This window comes from Saccostrea echinata, unplaced genomic scaffold (genome assembly GCF_033153115.1).
Source record: "Saccostrea echinata isolate AGI-Se365-2 ecotype Australia unplaced genomic scaffold, CSIRO_AGI_Sech_v1 ptg000056l, whole genome shotgun sequence".
Taxonomy (NCBI): domain Eukaryota; kingdom Metazoa; phylum Mollusca; class Bivalvia; order Ostreida; family Ostreidae; genus Saccostrea; species Saccostrea echinata.
Window position 1 is genome coordinate 14,196,573 of NW_026889805.1, and position 13,130 is coordinate 14,209,702.

General features: G+C 33.3%; 1 protein-coding gene across 1 annotated transcript; it reads left to right on the forward strand.

Moving 5' to 3' along the window:
* Positions 1-6,915: 6,915 nt before the first annotated feature.
* On the forward strand, positions 6,916-12,757 carry LOC133173709 (uncharacterized). Its single transcript, XM_061308727.1, has 10 exons — positions 6,916-7,008; positions 8,575-8,792; positions 9,518-9,684; positions 9,812-10,062; positions 10,233-10,268; positions 10,606-10,988; positions 11,132-11,413; positions 11,725-11,913; positions 12,158-12,305; positions 12,583-12,757. Exons 1-10 carry the CDS (start codon positions 6,939-6,941, stop codon positions 12,723-12,725), a joined length of 1,887 nt encoding a protein of 628 aa, XP_061164711.1. The 5' UTR covers positions 6,916-6,938; the 3' UTR covers positions 12,726-12,757.
* Positions 12,758-13,130: the final 373 nt, after the last annotated feature.

Genomic DNA, 13,130 nt, shown 5'->3' on the forward strand with positions numbered 1-13,130 from the left:
AATGATTTTAGACTGTGATACAATAAAATGATTCAATGTTTTTTGTCCTTACTGCTTTCCAAATATAGTGAATTTACACTTACCTGCCCTTGATTGAACATTAGATATGCATGAGAGGTGGAGCTAACATTGTAAGAATGGCTCTAAAATTAGACTACATAAACAGCTGATAAATAACAATGACATGTTTGAAAAAGCGAATGTGATCACTCTTTCCAATCTCCTCTCCATTCTGTATGGCATAAATACACTTCTGACAAAGGTTTCAAAACGAAATTAACAATATGAGCACGTCAATGTAATTAAAGCAGATTTTATATCAATGCCAGATGACTTAATGTGTTCGAACACAATGTCCTAGTTAGCACAAAACATGCTTCCTTACAAGTCACGTGTCGGAATTTAGTATTCACAAAGTTACCTGAAGTAAGAAATCACGTGGTGAATTATAATATTCAACATGTCACAATCCTTGGTTACAACACAGAGAGCGAATGTAAGAAGAAGCATTTTTTTCTCTTTTTAACCATGAGCGCATGTTTGTCTATTAATCTCCTTTTGATACATTATTATTTATGCAAATATACAACTACTGTTAAACGGCGAACAACAGACAAACATGCGCTGACTATGTATAAAGTCAGTAAAAAAGTGGGCGTCCTCATTATTGAACGGAGATTCAAGAAATTGTGATGACCCCTGCCTTTGAAAACAGATTCGAACTTCGTAAATACACACTTTTATTAAGCGTAATTACATAAAGTTGTAGATTGGATGTTGATCATTCTTGCAATGAAAAGAAAAATGCTTGTTTTGAAAGATTATTTTGTCGCAAATTCCGCATGTCCTTAAGTGCAGTCATCCTTTATATTATTTTTGCCTGAAAATCGCACATATCACTGGCCTGATCTTTTTCTTTCATTATTTTAAACTACACGATGTTTCCAACCGATCAGCACTTAAGCCACAAAAAAACTTGATACAAGAAAATATTTTATTGCCTATTTAGATTTTAAATATCCCAAATATGATACTTTTTAAGTGCAAAAAGGTCACGCAATAATTTATGCGCATTAATTGGCATGATTTGTCCAATTATAAATGTTATTCAAACTACTTTACGCAAAATAAGATTATATTTATTGCCACGATTACCCGATAACATGATAAAGGTTACATATGTAAAGTGTTAACCCAAGAGTTACAATTTAACTGCAAAGAGGTCAAGTTCATTTTACCGTTGCTCAAAAAGATGCACACTGGACCCCCCCCCCCCCCCCCACCACCACCACCAATTTTCTTTCCGATCTTCAGTCATTCTAGATGAGTACTTATCAAAAATATACTACTTAAAAAATCCTTGACATAACTAGTTTCACGAGTGACATACCTTAAGTCTTAGTTTGTTTCATGATCCTGGGGCCTGTCTAATCTTCAATACACTTACATGTAGCAATCCGGGTAAGGTAATGTCAGGTCATGAAGAAGGAATACACGCCTTAAATCAGGACTGCATAACTTAGGTTAATGAATAATTCGAAGGTGTTCCATCAACAGAGTATTAACATTCTGGTCCCTATGTAACGGGTATTACCAATTCAAATTCAGTTAAGATAATGTAAGTCACATATAGTACGCATGTATGCCAAAGATGTCGGTAAAATGTTTCAGGCGTCAAAAACAAAGACTGAGAACAGATTTAAGTCAAAATATTTCTAAAAATCATTTTAATATTCAAACGAGATAAAAAAAAAAATCCATAATTTTTTTGTATTTAAATATTATAAAAACTTCCAATATCCGAAAAAAGAATTATGTGAAATTAAAATTAAGATATTCAGAATAACAAAATAATAATAATAATAATAATAATAATAATAATAAAAAAAAAAATGAAAATAAAATTAAAAAGATAAAAACAAATCTATGCTTAGTTTAGGATATTGAAGCCAGGCCATATGTACTAATGTGGTGTAATTGATAATTACATAATAGATAAATCAGATAATACGCATACACACTACCAATCAAAATAAAATAAGGTTCATGTGTAGCACATGCGCAGTACCAATTCAGCCAGGATGATTTAGGTTCATCTATAACACGTATACACACATCTTTAACACGTATACACACAAACAGTCCAAGTATAAAAATTCAGGTTTACGTACAATTGAAATAGTTTTCCAATTTTAAGTGTAAAATTGACATGCATACTAGCACCTTCATTTACCTTTAGCTCAACGTGCGTTATCAATTTTTTTCTTCTTCTGAAAGCAGCTCTTGAATAGTTAGACATATGAATATTATAGATATCCTTTGCTTTCGTAGAACAAATAAATATTTCTCAAACGAAATATTTTTATTTCTTATTTTGCATTAGGTTTCTGGTTTTTCCATTGCCATATTGATTTCCACGCCGAAATAGGAATGGGTATTATTCTACAAGTCGGAGAAATTAACCAGATGCCAAAACCACCATATAATTTTCCAGAATGTGGAAACTGGATATATACGACTGACGTAGAGGAAGAGGCGGTATGCCCTGTGAACAGTGCCAGGAGAGTACAATACGCGCCTATGGTTGTTTTGTTTGTGTTGTATGGACTAAACTCGTTATTGATATATACATAAAACTTCTACAGAAATGTGGAACAGTACAATCATATTTTTTAATTATTAAATTTATCATTTTGGTTCAATGCACTCTCAATATTGGTCATATTTTAAAAGTTAAAACCTTTTAAATACTAGTTAAATGATTCAATTTGGATCCTAATCGAAATATTTAATAGAAATCTACTACTAATTTTATTTTAATACATATATATTAGGTAATATATGCTTTTGGGTCTTTTTTCATGTATTTTACGAGTACAATTCATCGATTGGCACCACCATGTTCAAATGCTCATGAATTTATAGGCTGAAAGAAATATTGTACAAAGTTCGACAGTTTTAATACGAGGGTCGTTCAATAAATAAAGCAAAAGGTCATCTAGAAATAGGAAAAGCACGTAAAGCAAATTTTCAATGCTTTCAATCTCTCAAAGCATTCCCTTTGAACATTTACACATGTCTAAAGTTTTTGTACCCATGACCAGAAAACCTTAGCAAACTCATCTTTAGGGGTGCCCTAAAGACACTGATGAATAGCACTTTCCATGGTAAACCGCCACGTTTGAAGGAAGATAATACTGCTCAAACAACCCATTTGTTCCTTAAGCTTCAATTTGCAAAGAAAGGAATCGACGCAGTTAATATTAGAAATATTCTTAATCACAAAAGGGTCCAGTCTTTTATTCCAACATATTTCAAGTTGAAGTCCACGCCTTGTATTTTATAATAAATATACATCGACTATTGCTTCCAAACTTTTTAATTACAAGGAAAATCTACAGTGCCTAGATATCGAACATCTGACACATAATCCTCCTACATGTTCATGTTCTTCTGCACCCTACAACAATAGTCCTGCTGGACACATCATTACTGGTGATGTAAACATGGTTAATAATGAGGACCTTAAGTCCCTTATTTTAAAAGGGCCAAAATTTAGGGAACCCCGTTCTTTCAACTGGCGTCGTAATTTTATAAATATTATGAATTCTGTGGAAGATTACGCCAGGCGATGGGCCAAACACGAAAAAGAAAACCTTGATACTTTGTCAGAATGGAATAAGAGCATCAGATGGATGTTGAAATCTCGCATTAGGCGAACTTTGAACTATTTATCCTTCTGTCTTTAATAATTCAGAAGTGAAAAAGGAATTAGATTACACGATCAGTATGTACTGGTCCCAGCTGACAAAGCTGGTAACAACTTAGTCTTGTTTGTAAGGCTCATTATTTGAATTGTATTCTAGAGGAACTAGGATTTAATTCTGCAGGTGGAAATCCAACTTATACCCATAGCTCTCTTTCTAAGGATGAAATTCTTCAAAATCATATGTCCGTTTTAGAGATTTTTAATATTCCCAACAATCAAAATGAATTTGAATTACCATACCTTTACTGGATTCCTAAACTTCATAAAAATCTTTACAAACAAAGATACATATCGGGTTCCAGTAAATGTTCTACCAAGCCTCTTTCTTTACTCCTCACTTAAATATTTACTGTAATGAAGGGTATGTATATTCGAGAAGTGGTCTAAATCAGATGTGAATACTTAAAAACTCTAAAGAACTTTTAGAAAATTTTAAATCACAAAATTTACTTACATCAATAACACCAAAAACGTACGACTTTTCAACACTTTATACAACCATTCCACACGATAAATTGAAGTCCAGGCTTTTTGACATCATAGACAGCTGCATTTTCAATAAAAATGGAACTCGTAAATATACTTACCTTGTCATTGGTCATTTGCAAAATTATTTTGTTAAAAAAGCTTTCTGATTGTACACACAAGTACTCTGAAGTTGACATTAAAAAGATGCTTGAGTTTCTGATTGACAATATCTATTAGTTTTTGGAGATCAGGTCTTCCAACAATCTGTTGGAATTCCCATGGTTACCAATTGCGCCCCCTTATTAGCAGACCATATTTTTGTATTCATATGAAGTAGAATTTATTCAAAAACTTCTACATGAGAAGAAGAAAACACTTGCTGTGGCCTTCAACTGGACATTTAGTTATATCGACCACTTATTAGCAATAATCAATAGTTACTTTCATTCATATGTCGACTCGATATATCCCAGTGAGCTTGAAATAAAAGATACCACAGAGTCTGACACATCTGTTTCATATTTGGATACTTTAGTAGAAAAAGACGTTAATGGTAACCTAACGACCAAGCTTTTTGTTAAACGTGATGACTTGAACTTCTCAATCGTCAACTTTCCTTACTTATGTAGCAATATACCCTTATCACCTGTATATGGGGTTTATGTCTCACAGTGGATTCGATACGCAAGAGCATGCTCTACGTATGAACAATTTCTAAAACGAGGCAAACTACTGACAAACAAGTTGATGAAACAAGGATATCAACAGTCACGTTTGAAGTCATCATTTCGCAAGTTTTACGGTCGATACATTGACTTTGTCAGCATATACAATCTATCATTAAGTCAAATGCTGACTGACGTTTTTCATACTAATTGTTAGGCCATTATTCACACATTGACTTGTTTACAGATTTTCCGTTTTCTTGAACATAACAAAGAGCACACGGCGGGTGAGACCGGTCAGCAGGGGATGCTCACTCCTCCATGACACCTGATCACAATTCTGATGATTTTGGAGGTCCGCGTTTGCTCTGCAACATATTTGTATTTTTAAATGGTCTTTGAGCTTGAATAGTGTTCGTTATCTCCATATTCATTGTATGACATTATCATTGTATTGAAAATAATACCCCAGATATCTTCGACCTTTACATAAGAAAAACACTTATCAAATGCATGGCAATAAAACTAGAATACTGACATTCCTTATTCTCTTTATTATGCACACTACAAGTACTTCAGTAAATCAAAGGAATCAAATATGTTGAGGATGAAATTACCGACAACACATCTATTTGTCTTTCAACTTTGAAAATTGAAAAAGGGAATGGCTTTGAGAGGATTGTCCTTGTCTTGTAGCCCTCCTTTTGGTAATAGGAAAAAATTTATTGGCGTACTTAGTACATGATAAGGTATTGACTGAATAATGGTAGGTATGTCCTGTAAAACGGACTAAGCTGAAGCGTGAATATTTCGAATATTTCTTGTCAATCAGTCGATAAACTTTTACTACTACTAATCTCTTTGAGTCTTTGGTCATTAAGAGTGTGGACTGATATAACTGTAAAAGCCCGGGTTCTCTCAATACAATTTATTCAGATTAATATAAAAATACATGTATGTAATACTAAAAATAATAATAAAAAGTGCACATACCTTTGCAACTTGTCGCCCTTGTGAGGCAGTGGTTAGAGTGTTTGCTCTAGTAAGGAGTAAGGAGTTAATCCTTACATCGCGGGTTCGAATCCAACTGCGGGAGGTGGAGACCTGTCTTCGAAGGAGACCGCATAAACCGAGGCCCCGTGTCGCAGTAGGTGCTGGCACGAAAAAAAGATCCATCACTGCTCAAAGGCCGTAAGAGCCGAGTATAGGTCTAAATTTTCAACTCTCCACTGGCAAGTGGTGGATCTCAGTATGAGTGAAAAAATCTTGAAGGGACGTTAATAAACAAGAAAGCAAAGAAAACCTTTGTAACTTATCTTGAAGCAGTGATTTCCAATGTTAGATTATCTCTCATTTCACCTTAATGATATCATTGTTCGAAAACTAATTTAAAATTCTATTATGACGGATTTTTTAGGAAAGATACATCAATTATGTTTTTTTTTCTTAAAAAAAAGACAAAATAAGATGATTAAACTTTCTGACATCGAAGATACATGTAGTTTGATTTCTTGTAAAAGGTACTGGTTGCCAAAGTAACATTGATTGTAAAATGTTTCATGAACATATTATTTATTTTGTATTTTGAATTTTTTTTTAATGAATTATTCGCTGTTGATCTTGATCTTTGTTCTTTATCCTAATACTTTCCATGATGTTATCGCTTATGATTATCATAGAACAATTCTTTTGTTGTGACATGACTTTTAGTTGAAAGATAAATATACATGTTTTTGATTTTAACACGAAGAGTAAGCAGTTGCATTAAAAAATAATCATACAGTCATGAATGTAACACCTTATTTTAAAAAAAAAAAAAAAAAAAAAAAAAACTGAATTGTGCTAGAGGAGCTATTCCCGTCTATGATTCGTCCACATGTCTTTGTAGCAAGGTATAAATGCAAACATAGCATATATCCAGGATCAGTTTGAAAGAAGAAACCAGTATCTCATTATAGGACCTCGATGATCCATTCTTTTGGGTGGCTTTGTAAAAGTTTGTCGAGGAAACAATACCCTGGTCGCCAGTGTCCAAAATGTTACGAGTCTTGGTTCTCTTTGTTAGCTCTCCAGTATTATTTGTGATGTGCAACCATCAGTTAGAAGGTACGGATTCTTCATATTCAAAGCATATAATCCTTAATTCTGAAATATTTAAATATAAAAATGACTTTAATATACAAAAATTATTTCTTGTATGATGCATTCAGATCAAGTATATTCAATAAAATTAATGTTTTCAAACCATTCTTAAACATACATATGTCACAAAAAATTTTCGGAAACATGTATAACGTATTAATGACAGTTATTTGTCAAACGTTGTGTGCTCTGTAAAATCGGTACTCTCACAAGCAGAGGTTTGCCTGAACAAAGTTGAATGTGAAAGTAACTTTTTAAGTTTTGTGTTAGAACAAGAAAAGTAAACTTTTTTCACCAATCATGACATTCGACTTTGACATTTGAAAACCTTGAGCAACATATGTACCAACTGCAGACCTTAGGCTCACTGGTCTGAAAAAATTGAGATGGACGATCAATGACCCCCGATTTTTTCGGACAGCTACAGTTCTGCAGCTACATATGTATTTGCTCCTGATCATGTCAAAACAGTATCAATCTGATTTTGATTTTTACCTATTTTTTGATATTAATTAAATAAATAACTTAGAATGCTTCCTTTGTCTTATCTTTTTTAATTTCGCAAGATGAATGATTAAATGCAAAAAAAATGCGTTTTTGAGAAGGTAACACAAACGTGTACAAAGCTTAAATATTTACCTAATTGCAATTTAAGCATCAAGATTTCTGATAATGATTGTGGTAATTTAAACCAAGTTTTAAACAACATACAGTGATTGATGAAATCAAGTCACAACAACAGTGTTCATGAACAGTGAGTTAAGCTGAATTTTGATATTTAAACCTAAACTCAAACGATTTTTTTTGGACACATAGGTTGATGATTCTTATGAAGATTGCTTTACTTTAATACCGTATCAGATATATGTTCAATCTAAAAGGTGCATCAGGTGATAAGAACTTTATAAATCAAAGTAACAAATTTATTTCAAGGTTATCATAATCTGTACACGCATCTCAAGGTCGGAACATTATATAATTCGCAGCACGTACTCGTATACCAGAGGCACAGCAAGGTATATTCTAAAATTTGATAAAGTCACAGTTTTATATTAGGAAAATTGTCGAGTAGATTAAAAAAGTAAATGAAATGTTAAAAAGGTTTATCCTTTTTTGAATTTGAATATATTTTAAATCAAAACTTACGATAATGCAACCTCATCAATGAAAAATAAGCATTTATTATACACCAAAGGAAACCTTTGTATGATATATTTTATTTTATCTACAGGATGTATCAACTATGGTTTATTTTTATTTAAATGTGTTATAGACATATTTTCTTTTTTATGTAAACAAATGAAACACATTTTAAGAATATGATTTCAAACATGCAGGTCCTAGAAATTAAACAAAAATAAGAGTGAAACATGTCCTAGGCTAAAATTATCTCCATTGTCCATTTTTATACAGAATAATTGTAATCAATGGTTTAATAACACTGATTATACTAATAATTACTATTACACTGTATTCGTCAGAATTATTAATAGTGAATGATGAAATAGAATGAAAACTGTATCTTTGTAGATTATAGGAATCACCCATGCATCAGAAAATGTAACAGTAGTGTTCAGATGACGTGCGAGTACAACTTTACCGTGGAATACTATCACACATTATCCAAAGCATGCTTCAATTGTCCACACAACGTCACAGATTGTGCACGTCCACACTGTGTGGCGGCGGACGGAACTAAAAGGGGGATAATCACGGTGAACAGAATGGTGCCTGGCCCCGGGATCCATGTAAGTCACAGTGATAATTAACAGACCCAGACCAGTGATCATATCTATATTGACTGAGCAAGGGTTTGTATGATCTGGTTTTTATTCTGCATTTCCATTTGTTTTAACATGATTTAATTCTGGTTGTAACACACTATTTGATTGGATGGGAAAATTCGTGCAAATCACCTAAATCACCCAAATTACATTTTGCTTACGTCTCAGTGACTTACGAAAAAAAGTATCAATCCGCTTGACGTTAAACTTAAAATATGTACAATATGAAGGCATTTTTAAAAGAGAAATTTACTTCTATTCTTACACTTAAAAAAGAAAATTGAATTATGAAGAATAAATTTAATAGCTACCCAAGTTATACTCATGCATTTTTATAAACTGCTGCATGGTTCATAAAGCGTATACTGCCCCAACCCATGCAGCCTGGATAGCTATTAAATTTATTCCTTAACTAAGTGAAAGTTATTGTATAGGGAAATATCTTCCTCTGAAACATTAAATTCATCAGACAATATTTATTTTTAGTAACAGTCACCCTATATACAGATATAGAAATGCAAAAAACGAAGAAAAAAATATCTTAAAAAAGAAACTTATTTTGCATCTATATTCCTATCAAACTTGTCGACGTTTCTTTTATATAATATATGCATCTTAGAGCCTATTTATTCTGTGATGAAAAAAATGTGAAACACGTTCAAAAGGAATATATGCTATGATATTTACAGATATGTCAAAATGACACGATAGTAGTGAATGTGTATAATCGACTAGAGGGCTCCGATGGATTGACAATACATTGGCACGGAATTTCGCAGCGTCTGACTCCACACATGGACGGGGTTCCCATGCTTACTCAATGTGCTATTCCAACGTATTCTTCATTTCAGTACAGGTCATGGATATTTATTTCATTATGTCATATTATTTTCCTAATATTTTAGCACCGATAAAGCAACACACTATAGATTAAAAATAATGTAAACATCGTAATTGACAAAAAAACTTGTTACATTATAAAGGTTCAAGCCTGACTTCCCAGGAACTTACTTTTGGCACTCTCATTCCGGACTTCAGAGAATGGACGGAGTTTTTGGAGCTCTTGTCATCCGTCAGACAGATGATAATGAGCCTCATTTTGGACTCTACGACCATGATTTACCAGAACATACCATAATCATAAACGATTGGTTGGATGAACTAGCAATCAATAGATTCACCAGACACCATCACGCAGGTGGCGACAACAAACCTGATTCCATGCTTATCAATGGTATGAGAACTTTGAACCTTAAGTCTCTTGTTTTCAATTACAGCATGCTATATTATCAAAAATAGAATATAAAATCTAAATTGACTCTCAGACCAGTATTGGTATTACTAGCACTAGATATTTTTGAAATTGATGTATACCAATACATTGGTTTATGTTCCATTATTCAGGGAAAGGGTCATATCTGAAGTTCAGCAATCAACACAACGATCACAACGAAACTAGCCATGGTAAACTTTATAGGATGATTCTTATCATAAGCTATGCTTTTCTCTATTTTTATTTCTTAAAAAAATGATTGGATATGCAGGGATTCTTGAAATCTGAGAAAAACGAAATAAAAGATGAAATAATATATTAAAAAAATATTTCTTAAAACAATCGCTGGCACTGCCAAACACAAATTTCCACACTATGGATCCTTATATTTCGTCATATGTAATAAAATACAGCAGTCTATTTGTCTTCTCACTGTTTAAATGTAATTTAAAATGTTTCCATTTTATCCAGGAAAGAACACAAATTATGTTCCTCCCACACCACATAGTAACAGCAAAATCCACACCCCTCCCGAGACGCTTACCGTAGAGCAAGGAAAACGTTACAGGATCCGCTTGATAAGCAATGGGTTACTGAACTGTCCCATCCAGTTCTCTATAGACAATCATACCCTCATCGTCATAGCTACTGACGGTTACCCAGTGCAACCTATCACGGTGGAATCACTAAACGTGTTTGCTGGTGAACGATATGATATTGTACTCCATACTACCCAGTCTGTTGACAACTACTGGATTCGAGCACGAGGTGAAGCAGGCTGTGCAGTAAAAAAAGCACACCAAGAGGCCATTCTACATTATCAGGGAGCTACAGATAACCAGCCTAAACAACCTACAGGGTACAATGCAGGGCTTCGTGCTGGAAAGGTAGTTTAAATTTAAAAGTCATATTTTAATATTATTTCTGAGAATGTAGTCTGAGAATTTATGATCACTAAAGTTACTATTTATACTTACAAATATACAATCTTTATGGCATTATATTGACTCGGTTTTAAATTATGATACAGTTATTAAATCCCTATAACAAAGCTGAAACTAAGGATCTGATCCCCGTCACCAGATTAGTTTCTCTTCTTGACAATGATAAAGCCCTGTCAAAAACTCCAGATAAAACCATTTATATGTCCATGGATTTCAACAAGATCGACAACTACAGGTTCCATGATCCAGTGCTATACCCTATTTCTGCAGTGGAAAGATCCCAACATTTGTATCTGCCACAGATCAATTACATATCTACAATTCTACCCCCATCACCACCACTTACACAATTCAAAGACATTCCAGAGGTATGCTTGCTTCTAGCTCTCTCAAGCTCACAGTTTCGTATCATATTCTGAAAATGCATAATGCCTGATGTTTCGTGTTTTGTCGTCTAACCAGTACAAAAAGTACCAGTAATTTAGGCCCTGTATGCCAAGACTGCAGAGATAAAATAATTAATGTATTCAGCAAATAAACCAAACCATAAAGACGACACATGTATTCATTTCACCATTGAAAAACATATAGCCTGTACTATACAATACATCCGATTCTAAGTGATTTCTATTCTGTTTATTGAACAGTTTACATGTGTTTTGCTATACTTTTTGTCTAGGATATGCTGTGTAATGCTACAGTTGGTGGGCGTAATTGTTCGTCTGAATATTGTGAATGTGTCTATGTAGAAAAAGTCCGTCTAGGTGATGTGGTAGAGTTTGTGATAGTAGATGAAGGTAAAACCTTTGATGCTAATCACCCCATGCATCTCCACGGCAACAGTTATAGAGTAGTCGGTATGGGAAAGGTAAGAGACCAAAAAAAAAAAAAAAAAAAAAAGAAAGAAGAAAACCCTGCACACTTTGTTGTTCTGAATGATTGTTGAGGTTATTTTATTCGTTATCAATGATTTCCAGAATAAGAACGATTGTAAAATATACATCTCTATCTGGATTCTTTTTCTATCTTTAAGCGGATTCTTTTTCAAATTATTACCCCAAATGTCAGTAACTTATTTGTTTCATGTGTTTCTTTAATGAATCTGTACCCAGATCGACAGATCTACAACACTCCAAGAGGTCAAGAAATTAGACGCTGCTGGGAACATTACCAGAAATCTAAACAGGTCTGTCATTAAGGACACTGTTACGATCCCCGACGGTGGTTACGCGATTCTCCGAATACACGCCACCAATCCAGGTATGACGATTCAACAATTTTTATTTCTTGGATAGGGCTTTTAAAAAATATACTTAGCACTCTATGAAAAAATAACTCAACCTTCATCTTAACATAAATTCATGGAAACTGATCTTTAGGATTAATGGTTTAAATTGTGATTTATGTCCTTTTAATCTTAAAAAGATAAATATTTCGATATGTAAAAATGAAATAGTATTTCCGTTTGATCAAATAACCACACTAATTTTGTCCAGATTATTTTTCATCAACATACAGGCGTATTCGTATATTATAGGTTTCTGGTTTTTCCACTGCCATATTGACTTTCATGCTGAGGTAGGAATGGGGCTGGTTCTACAAGTTGGAGAAATTGGCCAAATGCCAAAATCACCAAACAACTTTCCAAAGTGTGGAAATTGGAAATTCACTGATCATTAGCAGGGCTAAAACTATTCGATAATATCTATTAAATGATCCTTTTCAAAGAGCTTAAATCTTACTAATAAGCTTACTACTAGACAGATTTTGTAACAATACGATCATCTTTAATTTTATTCTGTTTTGTGCTTCTGAAAGAGATGAAGGTCTTTGCCAAATGCTTATTTACAATTAATAACAAAATTAAATGTATTGTTACGGGGTTCGTTTGCGAAATAAAAGATATTGTAGATTTATATAATTTATTGGAAGTCTATCGTCAACAAACAATATGGCGTCAGCACTGCAAATGCATGTTTTGTAACCATATTCAGGTTGAGAATTTTTTCCCTTCCTTATTCAGAAATATTTGCCTTATACAGGACTTTCTTAGCATCTATTTGTATTTTCTTATTCAGGAACTTT